Below are 23,054 nucleotides of genomic sequence, written 5' to 3'. Positions count from 1 at the left end.
GGATATTTGGGACAGCACTGGGGACATCGGGAACAGGGTGAGGAACACCTGGGAATGTTTGGAACAGGGTTGGGGACACCCAGAGACACCAGGACCAGGACTGGGGACACGTGGGGTCACCAGGAACAGGGCTGGGGACACTGAGGGACATCAGGGACAGGGTTAGGGACACCTGGGGACAGGTTGGGGGACACCTGGACAGGGCTGGGGACATTGTGGACAGCAGTGGGGACACCTGGGGACATCAGGGACAGGGTTGGGGACATCGGGGACAGGGTTAGGGACACCAGGACCAGGGCTGGGGACACTTGGGGACATTGGGGATGGGGATGAGGGGGTCTAAGGGACACCAAGACCAAGACCTGGGGCACCTGAGGACACTCTGGGGACAGGGCTGGGGACGCCTGGGCTATCAAAACCAGCCCTGGGGAATCCTGGGGACACCAGGATGAGGGCTGGGGACACCTGGGGACATTGGGGATGGGGTTGAGGGGTCTAAGGGCCACCTGGACAGGGTTTGGGGACACCTGGGGACCTCGGGAGCAGACCTGGGGACAGCTGGGATGACGAGGAGGAGTAGGGGAGCCCGGAGGTGCCTCCCAAGCCGAAGCACTCCGGGACTGGGGGAGCTGCTGGGCTGCACTGGGACGAGGTGTGGCCAGCCCAGGGGAGGTGACAGCGTTTCCTGCCCCAGCATCCTCCTCACCTGCGTTTCACTCACCTAAAATTCACTTCTGGCACTTCTTTCCCTGCAAAAACCACGCCTGGTGGGTGGGTCTGCTTGCTTTTCTCCGGGCTTTTATTTGAATTATTCTATTTATTTTTTTTTCTGAAATTAAAACTGGAATAGTTCTGTCTCTGAGAAGAAATGGTCATTCCTGAGATATTCATCTCCACTTGGAAAAGCATTTCCTTTGGCCGAGTTAAATCCCCTTTTTTTTGTCAACAAAATTCCATTTCCATGAATCACAATTGGGATTTTTTTTTTTTTTGGGTCATTAGCACCCATTTTCATAATTTGTGGATGCAACACGAGAAGAAAGAGTAAAAAAGCAACCACAGCAGGTCCCGGGGAGCTGAGAAATTGAAAGCCAGGCAAGACTTAAAACATCAGATCCTCCAGAAGCTCCAAATTGGCCAAAAACTACTCAAACCTGAGGAGAAGAACTCCAGAAAACTGCATTTATTTCCAAAATATCATCACAGAGGTGAGGGAGGCTTTTAATTGCACTCTCCAGACTTCCAGCATCAACAAACCCAGGGTTTCACTGGGAGGAACTCTCTCATTCCAATTAAAAGTGGTTTTTTAAGGCCCCAGTGCTTAAGTCAGTTGTTTCTACAGATAGTAAATGATTCTTCATAAGCAAAGCCTGTGGCAATAAAACAAGGAAATAAAAATAATTCACATTTTCCAGAACTTGGGGAGCGAGTCCTTAGGATGTTCCCCCATCCCTCCACTCACACAGTGCATGTAAAATACTGATATTTTCATGTAATCTGAATTTATAATCATTTTTCCCAGAGAGTGATCTAGAAAAAGGCCTGTTCCAATTCGAGTCTCTTTCCTGTCCTATAATTCCCATTATGGCCCACACATGGAATTCCTATAGAGTAGATTTTGCTCCAAATTTCCTTTTTTTTTTTTTCCTAAAAAGCAGGATAAACTCAGGATAAAGCAGCAGCAGCCAGGCTGTGCCCCGAGATGGGCTCAGCTAGGAAAAAAATCTTCATTTTTCCCCCAATCCCTCTCCTTCCAGCATCCCCTGAGTCATGGGAATGCTGCAAATGAAGCTGAGCTCCAGCAGCGAGCAGAGTTCATTTCAGATGGCTCATGTGAAAACAACCCAGCTAATTATGCTGCAGTAATTACCTGAAAATTATATGTATGTTGTTTTTCCACCAGTCAATAGTGCTATTTTTGAACTTCTCATTGTTCTCATGGCCTGCTGGAGTCACGTTGTCTCGAAATCCTCTTTTTTTGGCTCATCACTCACTCACCTCTGGACTGGGGAGGGTTTTTCAGGAGAAGTTTCACCTGCAGCATTTCCCCTGCAGCTCAGATCTCCATCTGTGCTGCATTTCAGAAAATATTTCCATTTTAATGGTCTTTCAAGTAAGAACTGCAAGATCCTGACTCAACATCCCATGAAGATTTCCTCCTGAAAAATCAAAAAATGAAACATTAAAATCCTGGAAATTGGTGGATCCCTTACCAGGATCATCCTGATTTGGAAGAGTTCCATTTCCTTCAGCTCAGATCTTCACCTGAAAAAATATTTCCACTTTAATAGCCTTTCAAATAAGAATTACGAGATCCTGACTCAACATCCCATCAAGATTTCCTCCTGCAGATCAAAAATCCTGAAAATTCATGGGTTCCTGGCTGTGATCATCCTGATTTGGAAGAATTTCATTTCCTTCAGCTCAGATCTTCTTCACCTGTGCTGCATTTGAGAAAATATTTCCTTTTTAATCTTCCCTTAAATAGGAATTATTATGAGATTCTACTCAACACCCCATCAAGATTTCCTCCTGAAAAATCAAAAAATGAAACATTAAAATCCTGGAAATTGGTGGATCTCTTACTGGGATCATCCTGATTTGGAAGAGTTCCATTTCCTTCAGCTCAGATCTTCACCTGAGAAAATATTTCCACTTTAATGGTCTTTCAAATAAGAATTACGAGATCCTGACTCAACATCCCATCAAGATTTCCTCCTGCAGATCAAAAATCCTGAAAATTCATGGATTCCTGGCTGTGATCATCCTGATTTGGAAGAATTTCATTTCCTTCAGCTCAGATCTTCTTCACCTGTGCTGCATTTGAGAAAATACTTCCATTTTAATCTTCCCTTAAATAGGAATTATTATGAGATTCTACTCAACACCCCATCAAGATTTCCTCCTGAAAAATCAAAAAATGAAACATTAAAATCCTGGAAATTGGTGGATCTCTTACTGGGATCATCCTGATTTGGAAGAGTTCCATTTCCTTCAGCTCAGATCTTCACCTGAGAAAATATTTCCACTTTAATGGTCTTTCAAATAAGAATTATGAGATCCTGACTCAACATCCCATCAAGATTTCCTCCTGCAGATCAAAAATCCTGAAAATTTGTGGATTTCTGGCTGTGATCATCCTGATTTGGAAGATTTTCATTTCCTTTAGCTCAGATCCTCCCCTGTGCTGCATTTCAGAAAATATTTCCATTTTAATGGTCTTCTAAGTAAGAATGACGGGATGCTGACTCAACACCCCGTCAAGATCTCCTCCTGAAAAATCAAAAAATGAAACACCAAAATCTTGAGAATTGGTGGATCCCTTACCAGGATCATCCTGATTTGGAAGAGTTTCATTTCCTTCACCTCAGATCTTCACCTATGCTGCATTTCAGAAAATACTTGCATTTTAATCATCTTTTAAGCAAGAATTACAACATTCTGACTCAACTGCTCATCAAGATTTCCTCCTGCACACAGAAAATCCTGAAAATTTGTGGATTTCTGATTGGGATCATCCTGATCTGGAAGAGTTTCATTTCCTCCCCTGCCCTGGGTGGGGCTTGTGATCCTTGCCCGGGTTTTTCCTTTCAAGAGCCACCAATAAAGCAGCTGAGAGTCACACCCCACTCCCAGGAAGGGAATGCTGTCAGGCAGCAGGGCTGGGAGAACGGGAGGGAGGCTGGAATTCTTGGATCAATCCCAAAAAACTCCTGCCACATTCCCTGAGCTTGCCCAAATCCGCGGGGTAAAATGCGCTCGGAACAACTCCTTGGGGAAAGGAAGATGCTGCTGATAAAAGGTGTCTCCCTGGACTGCTGAGAGGAAATTAATTAACATTTGGAAAAGCACTTTGAGATTCTTGGATGAAAGATGTTGGAGCTGGAATGCTGGCAACATTCAAATAAGTTGGAATAACGTTAATATTTATTGCACACAGCGCTTTCATCTTCAAAGCTCTTTACCAACATCAATGAGTTAACAAAGAAAATATTAATAAAGATTATATTTACCCATTAAATTACTCTCCCAAAGCATGGACAAATAGAGCTGCCTCCAGTTAAAAAAACAGTATTTAAAAAAAAGCTGAACCCCAGCTCCAGAATCAGGCACTCAATCCCTGCTGGGGCTGTCCATGGAAAACCAACTTGGAACGAGGAATTCTTAATTTATATTCTGGATGAGGAACTATTTGTTGATATTTTTAATGAGGAATTGTTAGTTTATACTTTTAAACTAAATCACTAGACCTATTTTAATCTAGTTAATTGGACCCTAAGCCTAATCCACCACAACCAGGGTGAAAAATCAGGATGGCAAAGGGGGAGGGAAGAGCAGTGCTTGGAAAAAGGCTCTGGTTGGTGAGCAGGAATTCCAGAATCCCTGAGGTTGGACAAGCCCTCCAAGGTCACTGAGTCCCAAAAATTTCCCTCCCAAATCACATCAACAGAGCTGCCTCCAGTTAAAAAATAGCATTAAAAGAAAAGCTGAGCCCCACTCCAGCATCAGGCACTCAATCCCTGGCAGGGCTGTCCATGGAAAACTTGGAACAAGGAATTATTAGTTTGTATTTTTAATGATTAATTATTATTTTCTATTTTCAATGAGGCTAATTGGGCCCTAGGCCTAATCCAGCTGTTCTGGGAATGTATCACCCACCACCAGGGTGGAAAATCAGGATGGCAAGGGGGAGGGAAGAGCAGTGCTTGGAAAAAGGCTCTGGTTGGTGAGCAGGAATTCCAGAATCCCTGAGGGTGGAAAAGCCCTCTGAGGTGATGGAGTCCAGGCTGTGCCCCATCCCCACCTTGTCACCTGAGTGCCACATCCAGAATTCCTTGGACACCTGGGACGATGTGGAGAGCTTTGAGGTGCCTTCCAAGCCCAACCATTCCAGGATTCTGGAAGCTCAGCATCCAGGGCTGGGGACTCCAGACCTCCCTGAGCAGCACTTCCAGGAGGAGGAGGAGGAGGAGGATGTTTGGGTTTGTTGTGTCTTTGGGATAAACTCCAGGGAAGGGAGGAACGCTCTGTTCCACGGGAAGAAGAGGTGGAACCCCGGGGGGAGCTCCCAGACTAAACCATCCCAAGGAACTGCACTCTCCTTTTTCACTTGGAGCTCAATCCGTGCTGGCACAGGCGCAGCTCTGCCATTATCACTGGGAAGCTGTGCCCAGCGATTTACGGAAAACCAGTAGAGGAGAGAGCACTTCCAAGTGCATTATCTGCATTGATTGCGAACGCTGGCGGGGCAGCCAGGGCCCGCTCCCTCTGGGGCTCCCCTCCCCCAGCTGGAAAGATACAGAAACCAAGATAAAGAAACCAAGATAAAGAAATCAAGATAAAGAAACAAAACGGGACAGCATTCTGTCGTGATTTCCCCCCTCCACCAGCCTGATTTATCCCAAATCCCACCCGTTTCCATCGCTCTCCCTAGCAGAGGCTCCAGGCATGGTGCACCCGGATGCATTCCAGCACATAATGGGCTGGGATGGATTTTTTGGAAACCCTCGGAGCTCTGCACGGGCTCTGGAGGTCATTTTGGGCAGCCCATCGATGCTCAGCACAAATATTTCTGGTCAGCGCGCTCTGCGCTCGCCGCTCCGGGCTCTGGCTCGCCAGATGTGCGTGCCACAAACCCAAAGCCCTTCCCTGGATTTTTCCAGGCTCGCTGTGGAAAACACCACATTATCTGGGAAGTGGTTTTGGGTCTTGTCAGGATGGGGCAGCTCCTCCAGAGCTGGCTGAAGGCTTTACAAACTCAGCCACACATTAAAGCGCCCCAGTTAATCTCCCATACAACCCCAACCAGGCAGAGCTTCAAAAATGTTTCGTTTTGGAGAGAAATCAAATGTTACCTTTGGGAAATACGCTTATTATTAGCATTAGACACGGCTTTTGGGCTCCTTCCAGGAGCTTTGCTGAGTTACAGGCGTTTTGTTACCGGCGTTTCTTTGTGTCCTGGATTTATGGGCAGGCACGGGGCTGAGCCTGGCTGCTGCCATCAGAGGGGTTTGCAAACATGGATTCTGTCCCGACGCCTCCCGGCTGGCTGCGAGCCAGAGCACCTCTGCTAAGGAAAAAACAGAGGCTGAGTTTTGATCTTATATTTGTGTTACAGTCCAAGGTTTTTTACTTAATTGTGTTATTATATATAAATTTATTCTATTTTAATTCATAATATATATAATATTTATATATTGACTTATATATATATTTTTACATTGACTTATATTTATATAATTACATATTTCATATTGCTATTATTACAATTACATTATTATTGCATATTAATTACATATATTAATATAATGTTTATATTTATATAATTTTATGATATATAATATTTATATGGCATTGGATTTCTATTTTTTGTTTATTTTTGTAGTTATTTTATTTTTTACATTTTAAAATATTTTTTATGTAGTTTAACATTGTTTTATTTTAAATTATAAATTTCTATATTTTAATCTTTAAGTTTAGAAGCTTTTTTTTTTAAGGTTTTTTATTAAATTTTGTGTTGAAGTTTTAGTTTCTAGGATTACAGTTTTAAGAGTTTTTTTGTATTTTAATTTTTTTCTAAATTTAATTTAAGTGAAGCGCTTTAATGACGGACCAGACTGACAGCCAGACAAACAGCCAAGGTCTTTTCCCCCCCATGTGCTCTCTCCATGATCCTCCATTTCTCTCTTCGCTCAACAGGTTCCTCTTTATTTCTCACTGTCAGCCCTGGGCACAAAGAGCCTTTTGTGCGCAGCCCCGACCCACACGCTCCGGAGCTTTTCCTGCCCCTTCCCGTGTGCTCTCACGCTGCTGATGGCACCGTGACCCCAGCAGGGCAGACCCTTGTGTGGCCACGTCCCTCGTCCTGACATCGGCACCTGCCCGCAAAAACAAACACCTGAGCCTGACCCGCTGCAGGTCTGCTGCAGAGCTCCTCCTGCTCCTGGACAGGGGCTCCAGCAGCTCCCAGCACCCCGAGCCGGGCACGAGCTGCCTCTGCCCCTCCTCCTGGTGCCTCAGGTGTAGATTTTATATTTTTCAGGTTCTGAGCTGCCTTAGTGTGCAGTGCTGAGCTCCACATGAAGTGTTGGTGAGCTCTGCACAGAGCAGGGAGACAAAACAATTCCTGCTCCAGCTGGGCACCAAGGACAGATGATCCAAATCTCAGCCCAGGAGCACAAAGCCCGTGGGATGAAGAGAGGAAAACAAGGATGGGACTGCAGGGGCTGCAGTGGGATTGGGCACTGAGCTGCAATGTGCACATGGAGCAGAGCTGAGCCCAGGGACAGAGCCGTGACCCTCGTGCATTTTGGGGCCATTTGGGTTCATCCTGGGTGCAGCCCTGGCTGGGCTCTGCTGCTGCCCAAGGTGCATCCATGGAGGAGATCCTTGGAATCAATCCCTGCTTTGTTCTGTAGCTCTGCCCAGCCTCTGCTCCAGCTCAGCCCAAGGCATCACTCTTCTCCTTCATCATCGGTGTGGGGCACTTCCCACAGCTCCTCAGGATTCCTGCCCCTGCTTCCTGCTGCATCCATGGATAACCCCTGGGAATGCCTCTCTGAGGGACAAGCACCAGGCACGGAGGAGAAGTCATTGATTTGCCCTGAAATTCTCCCAATTTTCTGGGGCTTGTCACCACCTTGCACTCAAGCTGCCTGATGGGGAAGGGTGGGAAAAGCAGCTGCTGGCTTGGAGGGACCTGGTGAGGAACATCCTGCACTTAGCACGGGCTGGAGAGAGTTCCTAGCCCGGAGCCGGCACTTGCTCTGCGCTGTCACAGAAACCCGTTTGTTTTCCCATGGAAACGGCTCCGGAGCCCAATTCCAACCTGTGTCCTGCAGGGTGTGTCTTTGCCACATCACAGAACTGGCTTTTGCTCCAGGTGACCCTGCCCTGGAACCTCAAGGGTGGCTCAGGGCTGCTGAGGAGAAGGGCAACCAACTTGTTTTTTGCTATCATTTCACTTCTCTCACCAGGGATTTGCGTTGACAAATGTTTTTCCCAGAGCCTGGGATTAGTTTCACTTTCCTGGGTGTTTAAGGGCTGTGAAAGCTCAGCCTCACCATTTGCTGCTGCTCCAGAAGAGGGAGGAGAAGGGAAAGAACTTCTTATCTGCCCCTGGAGCCCTTATCTGAGCCGGCCAGCTGGGTGAAGTTGGGACAGCAGGAGGGACAGGACAGATGGCATCTGCAAAGAAAGAAAACTCTGAGAGAAAAGGGGGTTTCTGCACCCAAAATGCCTCTTGTGCCACCCCAAACCCCTCTTGGGACACCCCAAACGCCCCCTGTGCCACCCCCTGCTGCAGCCCCGGGTCAGAGGGGAAGGGAGCAGCACTCCCTGGCCTGGCCGTGCCCTCAGCAGGGCAGGTGGCACCTCTGGTGTCACCACAGGCTCGTGGCCCTTGGGCTCTGCAGCAGCTCAGGAATATCTCCAAAAAAACCTCACCCTGGATTTCCTTGACACAGCGTTTGTGCCCCAAAAATTCAGCCTGGAGAAGAGAAGGAGGCTCCTGGTAGAGCCCAAAGCTGCTCCAGGAGAGGCACCGGACACAGGGAATGATTCCCAGTGCCAGGGGGCAGGGGGAAATGGGATTTTGGGAAGGAATTGTTCTCTGGAGGGGCTGGGCTGGAATTCCCAGAACAGCTGTGGCTGCCCTGGATCCCTGGCAGTGCCCAAGGCCGGGCTGGAGCCCCCTGGGACAGTGGAAGGTGTCCCTGCCATGGCACTGGATGGGATTTAAGGTCCCTCCAGCCCAAATGCTTCCAGAATTCCATGAAATTCTGGCTTCAACCTGTTCAGTGTTACTTTGGGGCAGCACAGTTTAAAGCTGGGCACCTCAGACAGAGCCAACACCCGAGTTCCAAAAACAAACCATCCATCATTCGTAACACAGTTAAAAAAGAAAATAGAAAAAAAAAAAAAAAAAAAAAAAAAGACCAAAAACCAGGCAGAAATGTGATGACAGAATTTCCTCCAGAACCTCTGCTACATGAAAATGAACACTAAAGCTTTTAATTTAGCTGAGATTTCACTCCGAAGAGAAAGACGTACAATTTGTTCGGGATGAGTTGACAGATGGGAAAATTAAGTCCTCTGTTATTGTTCCATTTGCTGGATGCAAAAACATACTTAACACTTGCAGAGGACTTGGAGGGCGGGAAGAGCTCGGGAATATCAGTGTCTGGACAAGAATGAGGGACAGCAGTGGCTGGGGCCGATCCCGGGAGGTGCCTCGTGCTTCCAGCCTCTCCAAAATCAGCTTTTCCCTGAGCATTCCTCAGCCATCTCCCTGTGGGGAAGCCAAGGAATAAAGGGGTGAATTTAGCATTAGACCAAAAAAGCAGAATTACACAAGATCCTTTCTGTTTGATGTCTCCACCCAGTGAACTCTTTCAAAACAGTAACTTCTCTCTCTCAGTTGAATTTTCCTCTTTTTTTCCTTTTTTTTTTTTTTTCAAGTTGGAAGCCTTTAGCTAAAATATCTTTCTTTTCTCTGCTAATAAAGACAGACTGTTAGCACTGTTTTTTCCCTTCCCATTGAAGATGTCCTGCAGTTCTCTCCCATCTGGGGACCCAAAATTCTTTCAAATGGTACCAAGAAATAATTGGCACCTCTTGGCCAAAATTGCTGTGGAGTGGCTGCTCCTGTGCTCACATCTGGGCTCTCCCAAACAATAAATTATGGATTAATGGCACATCCTGGAGCAGACTTGAGGCCAAATTCCCCTCTGGGAAGCGGGGTTGTGACGGACCTGCTGTACCAGGGGTGTTCCCATGTGTCCAAGTAAAAACCAGCTGTGAAATGATGGCCAGGAAAGGGGTTTAAAACAGAAAAAAAGGGGTTTAAAACAAAAAAAAAAAAAAAAAAAGGGTGTTTAAAAGAAAAGAAGCACCCAACCTGCAGCAATATCCCATTATTGCCGTGGTCTGAAGGGCTGGGTGTGGTTTGAGGTGCTCAGGACTCCGTGTCCCACGGCAAGAAGAGGGGTTTGGTGGTGGTTAATTGAGTTTGTTCCTCGTTATCAGCCAGGCAGGCACAGCGCATCCCTTCTGCTCTGCTGCCCCAGCAGGGGAAAATCCACACCGCTGCTTCCAGCCCCTCCGAGGAGCTGCAGAGCCAGGCCAGCCTGGAAAACCCTGGGAAAACATGGACACAGCCACAGTCATCCCCTGCTGTACCCCAGCTCATCCCAAACCTGCAGAAGGGTCCAGGAGGAATCATTAGGCTGGAAAATCCCTCCAGGAACGGTCCAGGCACCAACCTGGCAGTGCCAGCCGTGTCCCCAGGTGCCTGTCCTGGTCTGGAAGGACAGGTGGCTGCTGAGGAGGGCAGGAGCCTCCCCCAAAATGGAAAATGTAAACCCCTCCCTCTGAGTTATTGTGATTTGGAAATGAAGGGGCTCTCGGGCAAAGATGTGGGAGTAGGAATGGCAGTTCTTCACTAGGAAAAATTAAAATAAATAAAAATTAAAATTAAAAATGCAGCAATACAAACCAACACAGCCTGAGTCAGTTTAGGAGCTGCCCCTGTGGGTCAGGGTGGTGGCACAGTCCCATCCCATGGGGGCTCAGCCCTCCTGCAGTGCCAGCTGTGCTTCTGCTGGAGCAGGGATCCTGCACAAGGGGGGAGTTTTCCTCTGCAGCTCCAGGGCTGCTGGAGATGGGCCTGGTGTTCCTGTGGGAATGCAGGGATGAAGAAAGCTGCTCCTCTGGGAATGCAGTGGGAAAAGGCTCTCTCTGGTGTCCCAAACCTCAGATTGTATCCAGGCAGGAATGCTTGGCTCCTCCCCTGGGCGGAGCATCACCCAATGGGATGCTGGAATTTGATCAGCCATGCAGGGACACTCCCTGGCCATGAACAGAAGATAATTAATAATTAATGGCCCATGAACAGCAGAGATCTCCTGGAGGGAGGATTGGCTGTGGGAGAGATAAAGAAAAGTGCCCCATGAGCAGAGAGAACTGCCCAGCTCTGACAGATGGGGATGGAATCACACCCCCAGCCACATCCTGCATTTCCAGCCTCAGGCAGTGCCACAATTCCACAGGGATGTCCCAGAAGGACAGTTGCTCATGGGACACTGGATTACCTCATTCCCTTGGGATCCATCCCAGGAATTTGGAAGGAAAATCTCCCTGCAGGTACCAAGGAGCTCTCCAAGGCTCAACCCTCCTCCCCATCTCAGCTCCCTTTAGGCAAATCCCCATCTGCCCTTTTAGCCTTTTTTCCCTTCTTTCAATAATTTCTTTGCCCATGGAGGTTTTCTTGGAGAAAAAAACCAAAGCAATTTAAACCCAGCCTATTGTTCTCACAAAACCGAGCCCGGCGAGCTCTCAGAATGAGATTTGCCACATCTGTTGTTTTTACACGTTGTTCCCCTGCCCAGAGCTCCATGAAAGGTGTTCTGGACCCCCTGGTGCCACAGAATCCAGCGTGCTGCCACGACTGGGAGCCCACCTGAGCATTTCAGCCCCAGCCTCACCCGGGTTTTTGTTTCTGGGCATCTTCAGACACAGAGATCCAGCGTGGTGTGGATCCTCCCTTCACAGACAGACCCAAGGGACAAGTTCATGGAATCATGGAATTCTGGAACTGGCCAGTTCCATGGGCAGGGGCTCCTTCCACCATCCCAGGCTGCTCCGAGCCCCAATGTCCAGCCAGGTCTTGGGAACATCCAGGGGCAGCCCCGGCTCCTCTGAGAATTCCATCCCAGCCCCTCCCCACCCTCCCAGGGAACAATTCCTAATTCCCAAAATCCCCCCCCAAATTTCCCATTTTCCAATGTGAAGCCATTCCCTGTGTCCTGTCCCTCCATCCCTCATCCCCAGTCCCTCCCCAGCTCTCCTGGAGCCTGTCAGGCCCTGGAAGGGCTCTGAGATATTCCAGAACCTTCTCTTCTCCATCCAGGCTGGACAATCCCAGCTCTCCCTGAGGAGCCCTGCCGAGGAGCCTCACCCACCTGGGAGCAGGAATTTGGTTGTGGCAGAGCTTTGCTGTGCCAGGAGCAGATTTCCTGGGACACTCCACAGCTCTGCCACGGGCGAGACCCCGAGAACTCTGGAAATTTCCAGCCTGGCACAGCTTGAAATGCAAGGCTCCATCTCCTTCTCCCGGGTCAGAGATGCTGTGTGCAGTTTCTCGTTTGGACCACGGCTCTGGAAAACTTGATTGGGGCTGTGAAAATGGAATTTTTATTGGGGAGAACGGAGCTCTTGCCAAGGTTTATTTTTCAAGGGAGTGAGACCTAATCCTGGAAGCGGTTCCAGGGCTGTGCTAGTCTGGATGCCCTTGCAATGGTTTATGGCACTCACGCAGCCAAAGCTGGCCGGGCTGGTGGTGTTTGCTTTGGCCACGTGCTGCAGATGGTAACCAGCTCCAAATGTGCTCCCCAGTGTGGTGCAGGCATCGCTAAAATCCATTTTCTCCCATATTTCTCCTTTTTCCCCCCTCTTTTTCTTTCATTTTTACACAATTAGCACGTTCCCAAATCCATCCCACCCGAAAACAAGGAAGCCTTTAGAGCAGGCAGCAGAGTAAGAGCCCCAACTTCAGACAGAATCACCAGAGACATCTCCTGATCTCCTGCCAGCTTCCAAAGCCCAAATTCCCACCAAATCCAGCCTAAACGCCCTGTTCAGGGGGAAATCTTCCAGGGAATAGCACATCAGCTTCCTCCAGGGAGCCCACAGAGGTTGTGGCGTGGAGTGACCCTCTGGAGGGAGCTTTCCGCGCGGGCTGAGCGGAGCCATAAATCCAGGAACGCCTGGGAAAGGAGCACATTAAACGTGCCAGACTTGGCAGGGCCCCTGCGAGCCAGGGCTGGCCAAGGTGACATTCATGGCCCTCCAGCCCAAGGCTGAGCTCCACTCCAGAGCCAGGGCAGCTCCCAAAAAGTGCTCCTGGCCTCTTCCAAAGGGTTTTCCTCCTGGGCAGGAGTTCTGGAGGAATTCCCACCCGTGCCAGGGGGTCGGGGAGGGGATCCTGCCCCCACTCAGCCCTCACCTGCAGGGGCAGGAGGGACAGGAGCCACCCAGGGGTGGGGGACTGCAACACCCCCTTGGGAGGGCAGGAGGAGCTGCTCAGCCTGGATTTCTCCAAAATAACATCAAATAAGACGCAAATAAGATTTTATGATTGCACCTTAAGGTGCAAGATCTCCAAAACAATCCCTCCAAAAGGAGATCCCACAACTTTGTTAAGAGGCAGAAAGGAGATCAAAGGGAGGGATTGTCAGCTTTTGAGGGGCAAAAAAACCCCAGGAAAATGTGGTTTCGATTTCCAGGAGAATCACAGGGTTTCACTTTGCTGTGTGAAAATAAAAGTGAGTCTGCAAGCAAGGCAGGGCTGCTCTGCTCACTCCCTTCTCACAGCAGAGCAACACACACAAAGTCATGTTAGCACCCAAAATTGAACCAATTTAATTAAAGCCACCTCTCCTCACACGTGGACACCCCTGTTCATGCACAGCTCCTCGCTGTCCTGCTCACACTCACCCCTAAAATGCCAGATTTCAACCCAAAGGACACCAGCTACACACATCATCACTCAAATTAAACGGGTTTCCCAAAAAAAAAAAGAAGAGAAGGCAGGAGGAACCTCCAGCCAGGCAAGGACTGAACATCACCTTGTCCCCAGCCAGACCCTGAGACAGCTGGGATTTTCCCAGGAAAGAGCTTTTTGGATTTGCAGGCAGCCACAGCTCACGGCACATTTTGGCCACAGCTGAATCCTCCAGGTCCTGCTTGGACAGGGTGGCCAGGATCCCGGGAATCTGCCACAGCCCTGTGGGACCACGGGATCAGCCCCAAAGGGTCACAGCAGCGCTGGGCTGGGATAAAGCCCCTGGAGCTCGCAGCTTTGGTGTGGGAGAGGAGGAGATGCCCAGAGGACGCCCTGGGAAGGGGATGGAGCAGATCCTGCTGGGATGCGTCCCCAAGGGGCCGGGGCTGGGCACAGCCAGTGCCGCCTCCCGGGCTCCCGAGCGCTCGGGGGGCAGCAAGGGACATCGGGGTTATTTACCTCGGAGCTTGGGCACAGCGCCCGCAGGATCCTCGTGGCCAAAGCGCTGATTTGGGGACTGGATAGAGGAAGGAGCAGCAGAAGTGGCCGGGGCACAGAGTGCAGCCGGCAGCGGGAGCGGTGCTGTGCCTGTCTGCCACCCTGGTGCGGGGACAGCGAGCTGGGAGCCGCGGCAGTGCCGGCACATCCCAGACACGGGGACAGGCTCCTCGGGAGGGCAGATGTGGCAGCCCGTGCCCCCAGGGGCAGCCCGGGCACTGCCGGGGCAGGAGCCCAGAGCCCCGCTGGCAGCGGCTCGGGGACAGCGCGGGGCTGAGCGGCGCCGCGGCCGCCACCTCCTGGCGCCTTCCTGGAATCGGGAATTGGGGTGGCAAGGAGCTTAGAGCCCGTCCAGTGCCACCCCTGCCACGGGCAGGGACACCTGCCACCCTCCCAGGGCGCTCCGTCCTGCCTCGGGATCCAGGGGCAGCCAGGCTGCTCTGGGAATTCCGTCCCACCCTCGCAGGGAACAATTCCATCCCAATATCCATCTAAAACTCATCCACACGGGCAGCAGCAGAGGTTTGGGACACGCCCGGTGCCCGGTGGCACATTCCCATTTATCCCATCCATTCCCACCCATGTTTAAAGCCGGCACTTGGCATCGCTGCTGGAGACGCTCCTGAGGGCACCCCCGGGCCCGGGATCGCCTCCCGCCGGGAAAAACCCCGGAATTCAACCCCAGCACCGGCGGGATGGCTCCGAGCGCTTCCCAAAGGGGAAAATCCCTGCTGGGGATTCCCGGGGGTCTCCGGTGTCCGCACCCCCGAGGCGCTGCCAGCTCCGCTCTGTCCCCAGAGCCACGGGGGACAGCGGGACACGGGGGGACAGCGGGACACGGGGGGACAGCGGGACAGCATATGGACCAGCCCGGGCCAGCCGCTCCTCGGCTCTGCTCCGCCACCGGCCCGAACGAGCAGCGCCATCCGCTGCGGCCAGCAGACCTTCTGCTTCCCCCATTCCCAATTCCTCACGCACAGGCGCTCCAGGCTCCTTCCTGCTTTAATTATTTAAAAATCCTGGCTCCGGCTGTTTATTTTCAGGGGCTGTTATCACATTCAACTATTTTGAGACTAAACAACGACAAAAAATATTTTTTTAAAAATCTATAAAAAATTTGAAGCCTTTCCCTCATTCTGCCAGTGAAGTTTAATTCACTCTAATTATTTCATATTACTTAGACTGTAATAGTTTCATAATTTCTAGTATATTAAGCACTTAATACGTTGTGTCATTTCAAGCCGCATATTAAATTCTGCAAAGCACATTTTAATGAGCACTAAGTAGTGGGGCAATATTAATACAACCTAATGGCTCATTTCTGTGCCCGTGGTGGGAGGCACCGCCGGGGCAGGTGGGCACAGCGGGGCCGGGATGAAATTAGGGGCTGGAGGGACACCCAGGGCCCCTCCTCTGCGGGTCACCCAGTGCCACTTCTGCGGGGTGGCACCAGCGACCCAGAGAGGCACAAAATGCAAAGGGAAAGGTTCTGGTGCCCCTCTGCAAACCCCAAAATGGTGCAAATGTTTCATTGCCTCGAGTGAGGGTCTCTCAGCTCAACTCGGAGCCTTAATGCACCTCCCTGGGTCGCACGTCCCCTCCGTGCCCTGCAGGGTGACCCCCCTGCACTCACCTGCCTGGGGGTGCCACCACCCCCTGCTCTGCCCAGGGTCTCCTGTCGCACTCGGCACGTCCTGTGCAGGTGGCTGTGACCAAAGGAAGGATCCCAGAACCCCAGAACGGCTGGGAAGGGACCTTGAAGCTCATCCCGCTGCAGAACCTCCCGCTGCCCGAGGCTGCCCCGAGCCCCTCAGCCCGGCCGGGGGCACTCCGGGGATCCAGGGCAGGGAAGCCTTGAGAGAGAGACCCAGACACACAAAAACCCAAAAACCTCACCTGGGCTCTCTCCCCGAGGGTTTTCAACCTTCATCCCACCCGGCCCTGGCTGGGAGGGGTCTCCTCCTCCTCCTCCCCGGGGTGGGTGGGCGATGCTGCTCCCGCTCAGCTGCTCCCGAGGCTGGAACCGGGGCAGAACCGGGAGCTGCACCGCCGGCTGCGCCCACGCGGTGGCGGCCCAGGCCGCGGAACGGCCTAATGAGCCCGGCAGCTAATTAACAGCAGCTCCCTCTCCGCCGAGCTGCCGGGGCCGGCGGGCAGCGCAGCGACCCCGCGGTGGGCAGCGCAGCCCCGGGATCGCATCCCTGCCCCCGCTCCCGGTCCCCCGGAGCTCCCCCGGTGCCGCCTCACCCCGCGCCGCTGCCGGTCCCGTTCCCCATCCCGGCTGCGGTGCCCGGTTATTTTCTGGGCTAAAAACCGGCTATTTCGGGCTGATAGGTGTGCGCGCACCTCCGCGCCCGCTCTCCGAGCTCATTAATGCGATACCGTCATGTGTGAAACCAGCATATAAATGGGCATTAATGAGCTCCGGCTGCGCGGGGAGGAGCGGGGAGCCCGGCGGGGCAGCGGGCACCGGGGAGCGGGCACCGGGGAGCGGGCACCGGGGAGCGGGCACCGGGGAGCGGGCACCGGGAGCGGGCACCGGGAGCGCCTCCCGCCGCCTGCCCGGCCCGGGACCCCGAGCCCCGGGCCAGCCCCACGCACCAGGCGGCTTCTTGAAGTGTGTTTTTATTAAAGAACCGAGCTCACGTACAGAGGGGGCTGTCCGCAGAGCGGGCGAGGGTGTTGAGCCGCGGGGCCGCGGGCCGCCCGTTAAAGTGCCGTTACATCCAGGATTTACAGGGGTGGGGGAAGGAAGGGAGGGAGGGGGGTAAATATACATCATAAATAAATAAATAAAAATCCGACAAATACTGTACCAAGAGAATCACAGTACATTTATATCCATTGCACATAGCCACTTTTGTTTCCAGTCTGGACGAGGGTGGAAGGAGCGGACGGACACACGGGGAGGGAGCGGGGCGGAGCGGGGGCCGCCCCCGCCCCGGCGCCAGTCCAAGCAGAGCCGGGCTCCGGGTGCTCTATGTACAGGTGGCTCCTCGTGGGAATGGCTTGTGTGGGCTCTGCCCGCATGGCTTCGGGGTGGGGGCCCGGGGGGGCTCACTGGGGCAGCAGCGGCGGCTTGAAGGAGCAGTTCCCGCTGCAGTGCCGCGGGGTCAGCATCTTGCAGGAGAAGTGGTGCAGCGCGTCGTGAGCCTCTGCAAGGGACCGAGCCGTCACCCCCGGAGCCCCCTCCCCGGGCGGGGAGGGCCCCCCAAATCCCCCCCGGTACCTTTCAACTTCTGCTGGATGGCGTAGCGCGCTTTCCGCTCCTGGTCCAGCTCGTTGCACAGCGTGTCTGCGGGGGGAGCGGCGCTGACGGGGCTGAGCCCGCCCCGAGGGACCCCCAGGGCACCCCAGGGCACCCCAGGGCGGGGGCACGGGGGGAGAGGGGCGCCGAGCCGGGCTCGGCTTTCCCGGCTCGCCAGGGAAGTGCTTTTACGGCTCGGGTTTTTGATTTAGCCCGAGTGGGAGGGATGGCGGGAGGGAAGGTCCGTTCGCTGCCGGGTAAGAGATGCCTCGCAGCCGCTTGCGGGGCAGCTCGGAATCGCGAGAGGAGTTAAGAAAAGGTACAGAATGAAACAAAAGCAGAAATAAAACAAAACAAACAAAAAAACAAAACAAAACAAAAAAAACCAACAAACGAAACCAACAAAAAAAACAGGAAAAAAATAACAACAAAAAAAAACCGGAATCAAAAATCTCCAAACAAACCCCAAAAATAAACTGAAAACCCCTCGGCCAAACAAACAAAAAATCAGAAATAAATAAAATTAAATTAATTTTTTTAAAGGAAATCAAATAAATAAAACAAAACCAAAAGTACGAAGGGGCTCGGCCTCACCTCGCACGATCTGCAGCTGCTGCACCATCTCCTCCCGGTACGCCAGCTCCCGCTTCATCTGGTCCTGGAAGTTATCTGTGGGGCCGGGGGTCAGCGCCGCGCCCGGCCGGGGGGGGTGGGCAGGGGATGGGGCACCGGTACCTTTCAGGCTCTGGAAGTCCCTCTCCAGCTTTTTCCTCAGCTCCATTTGCTCCAGGACCAGTTTTTGTAACTCATCTGTTTAAAAATACACGGCGGGGTTGAGGGGAGCCCGCACTTTTCCATCTGGAGGCGGCTCAGCGCGGCGCTAATCGCATTACGTTACATTAATCACAGGAGTTAATCACTCCTGCACAAAACACAAATACCTCGAGCGGCGGGGAGGGGCCGGGGGGTGCCGCGACCCCCGCCCCGCGCCCCCAGCCCCGCTCCGCCTCACCTCGGGCCAGGTTCTCGATGTCCTTCTCCAGCAGCTGCGTCCCGGTGACATCCATGGGCAGCCCTTCCTCGCCTGCGGGGCCACAGCGGCGTCAGCCCGGCCGGGGGGGCCGCGCAGGGGCCGCGCATCGCCCCGCGGAGCGGTGCTTACCTCTGTCGGTATTTACCGGGCTGGGATGAGAGACATTCCTTTGGTCCTGATAGGATTTTCTGCTCTCTAAATCCTCCGCCGCCGAGTGATTGTCTTCTTTATCTTGCTCTTAAAAGTTAATAAACCGATTTTCAACCGTAAGCAATGAAAGTATGGTCCTGATATATCCTTAATTACATAATTACGGACAAAGCCCTCGTTAAAACCTTCTTAGCGGACATCCTAATCGCTTTGCCGTTCGAAAGTAGCTTGGGGCAGGAGCTCGGCCCCGCCGGCCCATCCCCGCCGCAGCGGCCGCGGCATCCCCGGGCCCGGGGGGGCCCCGGCCCCGCTCCCCGCCCGGATCCCGTTTGTTTCGCTTCTCTCCCGAGAGCCCCAAACGAAATCGGCCCCGGGGCGGCCCCGCCGGGGCTGAGCCCTCGCTGCCCGGCCCGGCCCGCGTTACCCTTGGCCTCGGGGGTGCACAGGAAGGCGGCGGGGGCTCCCAGCGAGGCTGCGGGCTTCAGCGGCGGCAGGAGCTCCCCCCTCTCGGGCGCGAACACCTACAAAAGAGCGAGTCAGGAGCGCGGCCCGGCCCCGCGGGACCCCCGGGGGCAGACCCCCCTGCCCGGCCCCGGGGGCAGACCCCCCTGCCCGGCCCCGCGGGACCCCCGGGGGCAGACCCCCCTGCCCGGCCCCGCACCTCGTAGGCGCCGCTGCTGCCGCTGCGCTCGGGGCTGCCCTCGGGGCCCCGGCCGCCCTCCTGCGCCCCCGCCTCGCCCGGCTTCTCCTCGGGCGCCTCGGGCCCGGCGGGCGGCGGCTCCTCGGGCCCGGCCAGCAGCCGCGGCGGCGGCGGCTCCCGGCCCTCGGCGGGGCCCGCGGCGGGCACGGCGGCGGCCTCCTCCTCCTCGTCCTCCGGGAAGCGGTTGGACTCCACGTCCACCTCGGGCTCCTCGGCCGTGTCGCCCCCGGGGGACAGCGAGCGGTAGCTGGAGCTGCCCTCGCTCAGGAAGTCCGGCGAGAGGTAGCCGGGGCCGCGGGGCCCCGCGCCGCCGAACGCCTCGCGGGTGCCGTAGAGCTTGGCGATGCTCTCGGCGTCCTTCACCACCGGGCGGAAGGCGGACAGGTAGCTGCCCTTCCTGGGCAGCGGCAGCGGGGCCAGCAGCGCCTCGTCCCCGGAGCGCTCCTCCTCGCCCGCCGCCCGCGACAGGGCGCTGGGGCAGCGCTCGCCCTCGGCGCCCGCGCCCTCCTGCGGGGTGGCGCTGCTGCGGCCGCTGCCCGAGGGCTCCGAGCCCTCCAGCTCGCCGTGCCGCCCCGCCAGCCCCGCCGGCTCGGCCGCCGCCGCCGCCGCCGCCGCCGCCGCCGCCACCACCACGGCGGTGGCGGCCGCCTTGGCCGGGCTCTGCGCGGGGTAGGGCGGCACGGGCAGGCTGCCGGCGGCCGGCCAGAACACGGGGAACGAGGGGTACACGCCGCTGTCCTTGGCGGCGCCGGGCTGGTGCGGCGGCTGGGCCGGCTGGTGCGGGTGCGGGTGCGGGGGTCCCCAGAACATGCCGGGGGGCAGCGCGCCGCCCTTGCCCGCCTCGCCGCCCCCCGCGCCGCCCAGCGCCTCCTCCTGCTTCTTGGGGCACAGTCCGAACGCGGCGGCGGGGAAGCCGTAGGGGTGCGGGAAGAGCGGCGGCGGCAGCTTCTGCAGCATCCCGAAGCCCTTGCTGGGCACCGGGATCACCGGGTAGCTGCGCACCGCGCCCGCCCCGCCGTGCGCGCCCGCGGCCCCGCCGTGCGCCGCCGCCGCCGCCAGCCCCAGCGCGCCGCGCTCGCCCGCCGCCTCCTGCCCGCTGCACCGGAGGCTCTTGTGCGCCGGGGCCAGCTCGGGGCCGGCGGGCGGCGGCGGGTGCAGGGCGGCCTTGGCGGCGGGGGAGCCGGCCCCGGGCCCGCCGGCGGCCGCCCCTTGCAGGGAGAAGGTCCGCTTGCGGGTGCCGCCGTTGAACATGGCCTTGACATCCTCCCAGGCGTGCGACAGCTCCTCCGTGGCCGTCTTGTCGCTGAGCTTGAGGTGGCGGCGCCAGGAGTTGAAGTTGGCGGCGTCGGGCTGGGTGTACTTGGAGTCCGGGGTGCGGTGGGAGTGGAAGATGAACTTGTTGGGGGAGAAGTACATGCTGCAGTAGCTGCACTTGATGCACTTGGCGCGGGAGCTGTTGTAGCGCGCCGGGATGAAGCTGCCCCGGGAGCCCCAGGCGCACTCGTGCACCACGTCGAAGGCGAAGTTCTCGGGCAGCTTGGGCGGCTTGTGCTCGCCCAGGAAGGACTTGCAGAGCCGCTCCGCCTCCCTCTTGGTGATCATGCCGCAGCGGCGGGAGGAGATGGGCATGGCCCCGGCCCGCCGCAGGATCTCCAGCTGCACCGGCGTGCACTGCACGCAGGTGATGCCCAGGGCCACGCGCCGGTTGTGGATCTCATTGTAGCTGTAGTTCTTGAGCAGCGTGTTGGAGATCTGCGCCAGGCACAGCCGCTCCTGCCCGTCGATGACCAGGGACACGATGGGCACGCCGTACAGGGAGGTCTCACCCACTTGGTTGGGCTTGAGGGTATTGGAGCCCTGGTACGGCTGCAGCTCTTGCTTTGAATTTGGGGAGGAGCTTGCATCTCTCCCATTTCCCATCTGACTGGCGATCGCCTCCATTCCCCCCCAAAACGCCCCTGCAAAACGAAATCGGGGAAAGGCGCAGGTTAGAGGCGCTCCCGGGGCCGCGCCGCCGCTCCGGGCCCGCCGCTCCCGGGGCCCCGCGCTCCGCGGCCCGCCCGATCCCCGCCGCTCCCCGCTCGGCGCCGCCGGCCCCGACCCGGAGCCCCTCGGGCGCTGCCGCAGGACCCTCCCCGACCCGCGGGGTCCGGCGGGGCCGGAGCGCATCCCCCGCGCCGCGGCCGCCGGTACCGAGCGCCGCCGCCTCCGCCCGCCGGGCGCGGCCCCGCGGCTGAGCGAACCCGGGAGCCCGGGGCAAGGGCACCCCGCGGGGGTCACCACCTCCGCTGCCTCCCTCGCCGAGTCCCCGGGAGGTGCCGCGTCCCTTCCCTTTGTGCCGGCTCGCCGGGCCGTGCCGTGCCGTGCCGGTTTGCGGCGGGCTCCGGGCGGGCTCCGGCGAAAGGCGCCGGAGGATGCGGCCGGCGCGTCCCTGGGGCCCGAGCCCGGGCCGGAGCGGGCGGGCCCAAACTTGGCGCTCGGTGGCCGCGGGCGGAGCGGGGCGGCGGGCGCGGAGGCCCGGAGCCCCTTTGTGGCGTCCCCGGCAGGCGATTAGGCGCGGGCGGATTAGGGGCCGGGGCGGGCAGCGCCCGCCGCACGTAGCAGAAGGGCAGCAGCGAGCCAGGCAAATTGGTTTAGCGGGAAGGGCTCCCGGTGCTTAAGCCGCTTCCGTGGTAATTACACAAAATTACGGGGAGCGAGTCCCGAAAACGCGCCCCGCTTTGCGCCCCCCCATCCCCGTGCCCACCCCTCCATCCGCCGCCCGCTCGCACTCACCGCGCCGCGGAGCCCGGCTGGACGTGCAGGCTCTGCTCGGGACTAGGGGCCGCAGCCCGGGGCCGGGGCCGCCATCGGCCGGGGGGGCCCGTCGGCAGCGAGCCCCTGCCCGGGGCAGCCGGAGCTGCGGGGCGCGGGGCGGGCGGGCAGCGGGCGCGCCCTTCACCGACGCCTCGGGGCCGCCGCCCGCCCCGCCGCCGCCGCGTCCGCCCGGGCGAGATGCAACAAGAGCGAGTGACCAGCCGCGCCACCGAGGGAGGATCCGGATCCGTACTTGGAGACGCTGCACATTGATCCGGTGACAGCTAAAATAACGGGAAGACACACCCACTTAGCACCAGCATATTTACATTAACGGCCTCCGGGACCCCGCCGCCGTCAATCACCGATGCGCTCCAGTCAATCACGGCGCGGCTTTAAGGCACGGCGGAACGGGGAGGGAGCGGGAGGAGGGGGGGAGGGCGTGGGGGGCCGCCACCGAGCGGGGACCCGCCCGGGCAGCCCGAGGTAAGAGCGGGGATCAGCCCCGCGCCGCACCTGCGTGGGGCTCCGCGCCCCCGGGTCCCCCCCGCGCCGCCTCCCGCCGCGCCGCCGGCCCGGGGGGAGCGATGCTCGTTGAAAGTTTGCGTGGGGAGCGGGCGGTAACGAAAAGAGGAGCCCGGGGAGAGCGGCGGAGGGACCCCATCGAAATCGGGGATGCGCTGCTGCCGCGCATCCCTCTCGCAGCCGGGATGCGCGCTCCGGTGCGGGGCGCGGGTGCGGGAGCGGTACCGGGGACGAGGGGGGGACAACGGGCGGCAACGAAATCGCCGGGAGGAGGGGGCAGAGGGGGGCGAGCTCGTGTTTTTCGTTCCCCACGAGGGCTCACGCCACACCGGCAGGACCGGCCGACAGGACCGGCCGAGCGGCTTAGGGGAGCCGGCGCTCCGGTGTCCGCCGGTCGTGCCGGCGTGGCGGGGGCCTCCCGCCGCATCCCTGCCCGCGTTGGGTTCCCGCATGCGGCGCTCGTCACGGCCACCTTAATTAAACTGTAATTAATCATCGCGTCCGGCCGCGATCGGCGCAATTACAGCGATCAAACAGAAGTTAA

The 23,054-nt window shown here is 56.6% G+C and overlaps 1 protein-coding gene and 1 long non-coding RNA gene across 2 annotated transcripts; both read right to left on the bottom strand.

The window, feature by feature from the left end:
- Window positions 1–23: 23 nt before the first annotated feature.
- Window positions 24–14,306, bottom strand: LOC135280786 (uncharacterized). Its single transcript, XR_010347627.1, has 7 exons — window positions 14,021–14,306; window positions 9,899–10,137; window positions 9,052–9,289; window positions 7,640–8,187; window positions 3,328–6,067; window positions 2,639–3,187; window positions 24–2,159 (listed from the first exon to the last, which is right to left on the bottom strand). It is a non-coding gene; the product is annotated as an uncharacterized LOC135280786 (long non-coding RNA).
- A 2,273-nt stretch (window positions 14,307–16,579) lies between these two features.
- On the bottom strand, window positions 16,580–22,291 carry SKOR1 (SKI family transcriptional corepressor 1). Its single transcript, XM_064389277.1, has 9 exons — window positions 21,965–22,291; window positions 19,151–21,147; window positions 18,914–19,010; window positions 18,469–18,576; window positions 18,319–18,390; window positions 18,042–18,116; window positions 17,901–17,975; window positions 17,289–17,354; window positions 16,580–17,214 (listed from the first exon to the last, which is right to left on the bottom strand). The coding sequence occupies exons 2-9, from the start codon at window positions 21,128–21,130 to the stop codon at window positions 17,117–17,119; spliced, it is 2,571 nt and encodes an 856-aa protein (XP_064245347.1). The 5' UTR covers window positions 21,131–21,147; window positions 21,965–22,291; the 3' UTR covers window positions 16,580–17,116.
- Window positions 22,292–23,054: the final 763 nt, after the last annotated feature.

This window comes from Passer domesticus, chromosome 14 (genome assembly GCF_036417665.1).
Source record: "Passer domesticus isolate bPasDom1 chromosome 14, bPasDom1.hap1, whole genome shotgun sequence".
In the NCBI taxonomy this organism is placed as follows: Eukaryota; Metazoa; Chordata; class Aves; order Passeriformes; family Passeridae; genus Passer; species Passer domesticus.
Note: the sequence above shows the minus strand (reverse complement) of the source record. Positions and strands in the feature narration are given on the sequence as shown.

What these genes read in the sequence shown, in the direction of transcription:
- SKOR1 (XM_064389277.1), bottom strand. Translation starts at nt 21,130, where the DNA reads ATGGAGGCGATCGCCAGTCAGATGGGAAATGGGAGAGATGCAAGCTCC. An exon ending in GTGCACCCCCGAGGCCAAGG is followed by an intron (nt 18,577 to 18,913) that starts GTAACGCGGGCC and finishes TTAACTTTTAAG; the next exon opens with AGCAAGATAAAGAAGACAAT. An exon ending in CATCGAGAACCTGGCCCGAG is followed by an intron (nt 18,117 to 18,318) that starts GTGAGGCGGAGC and finishes ATTTTTAAACAG; the next exon opens with ATGAGTTACAAAAACTGGTC.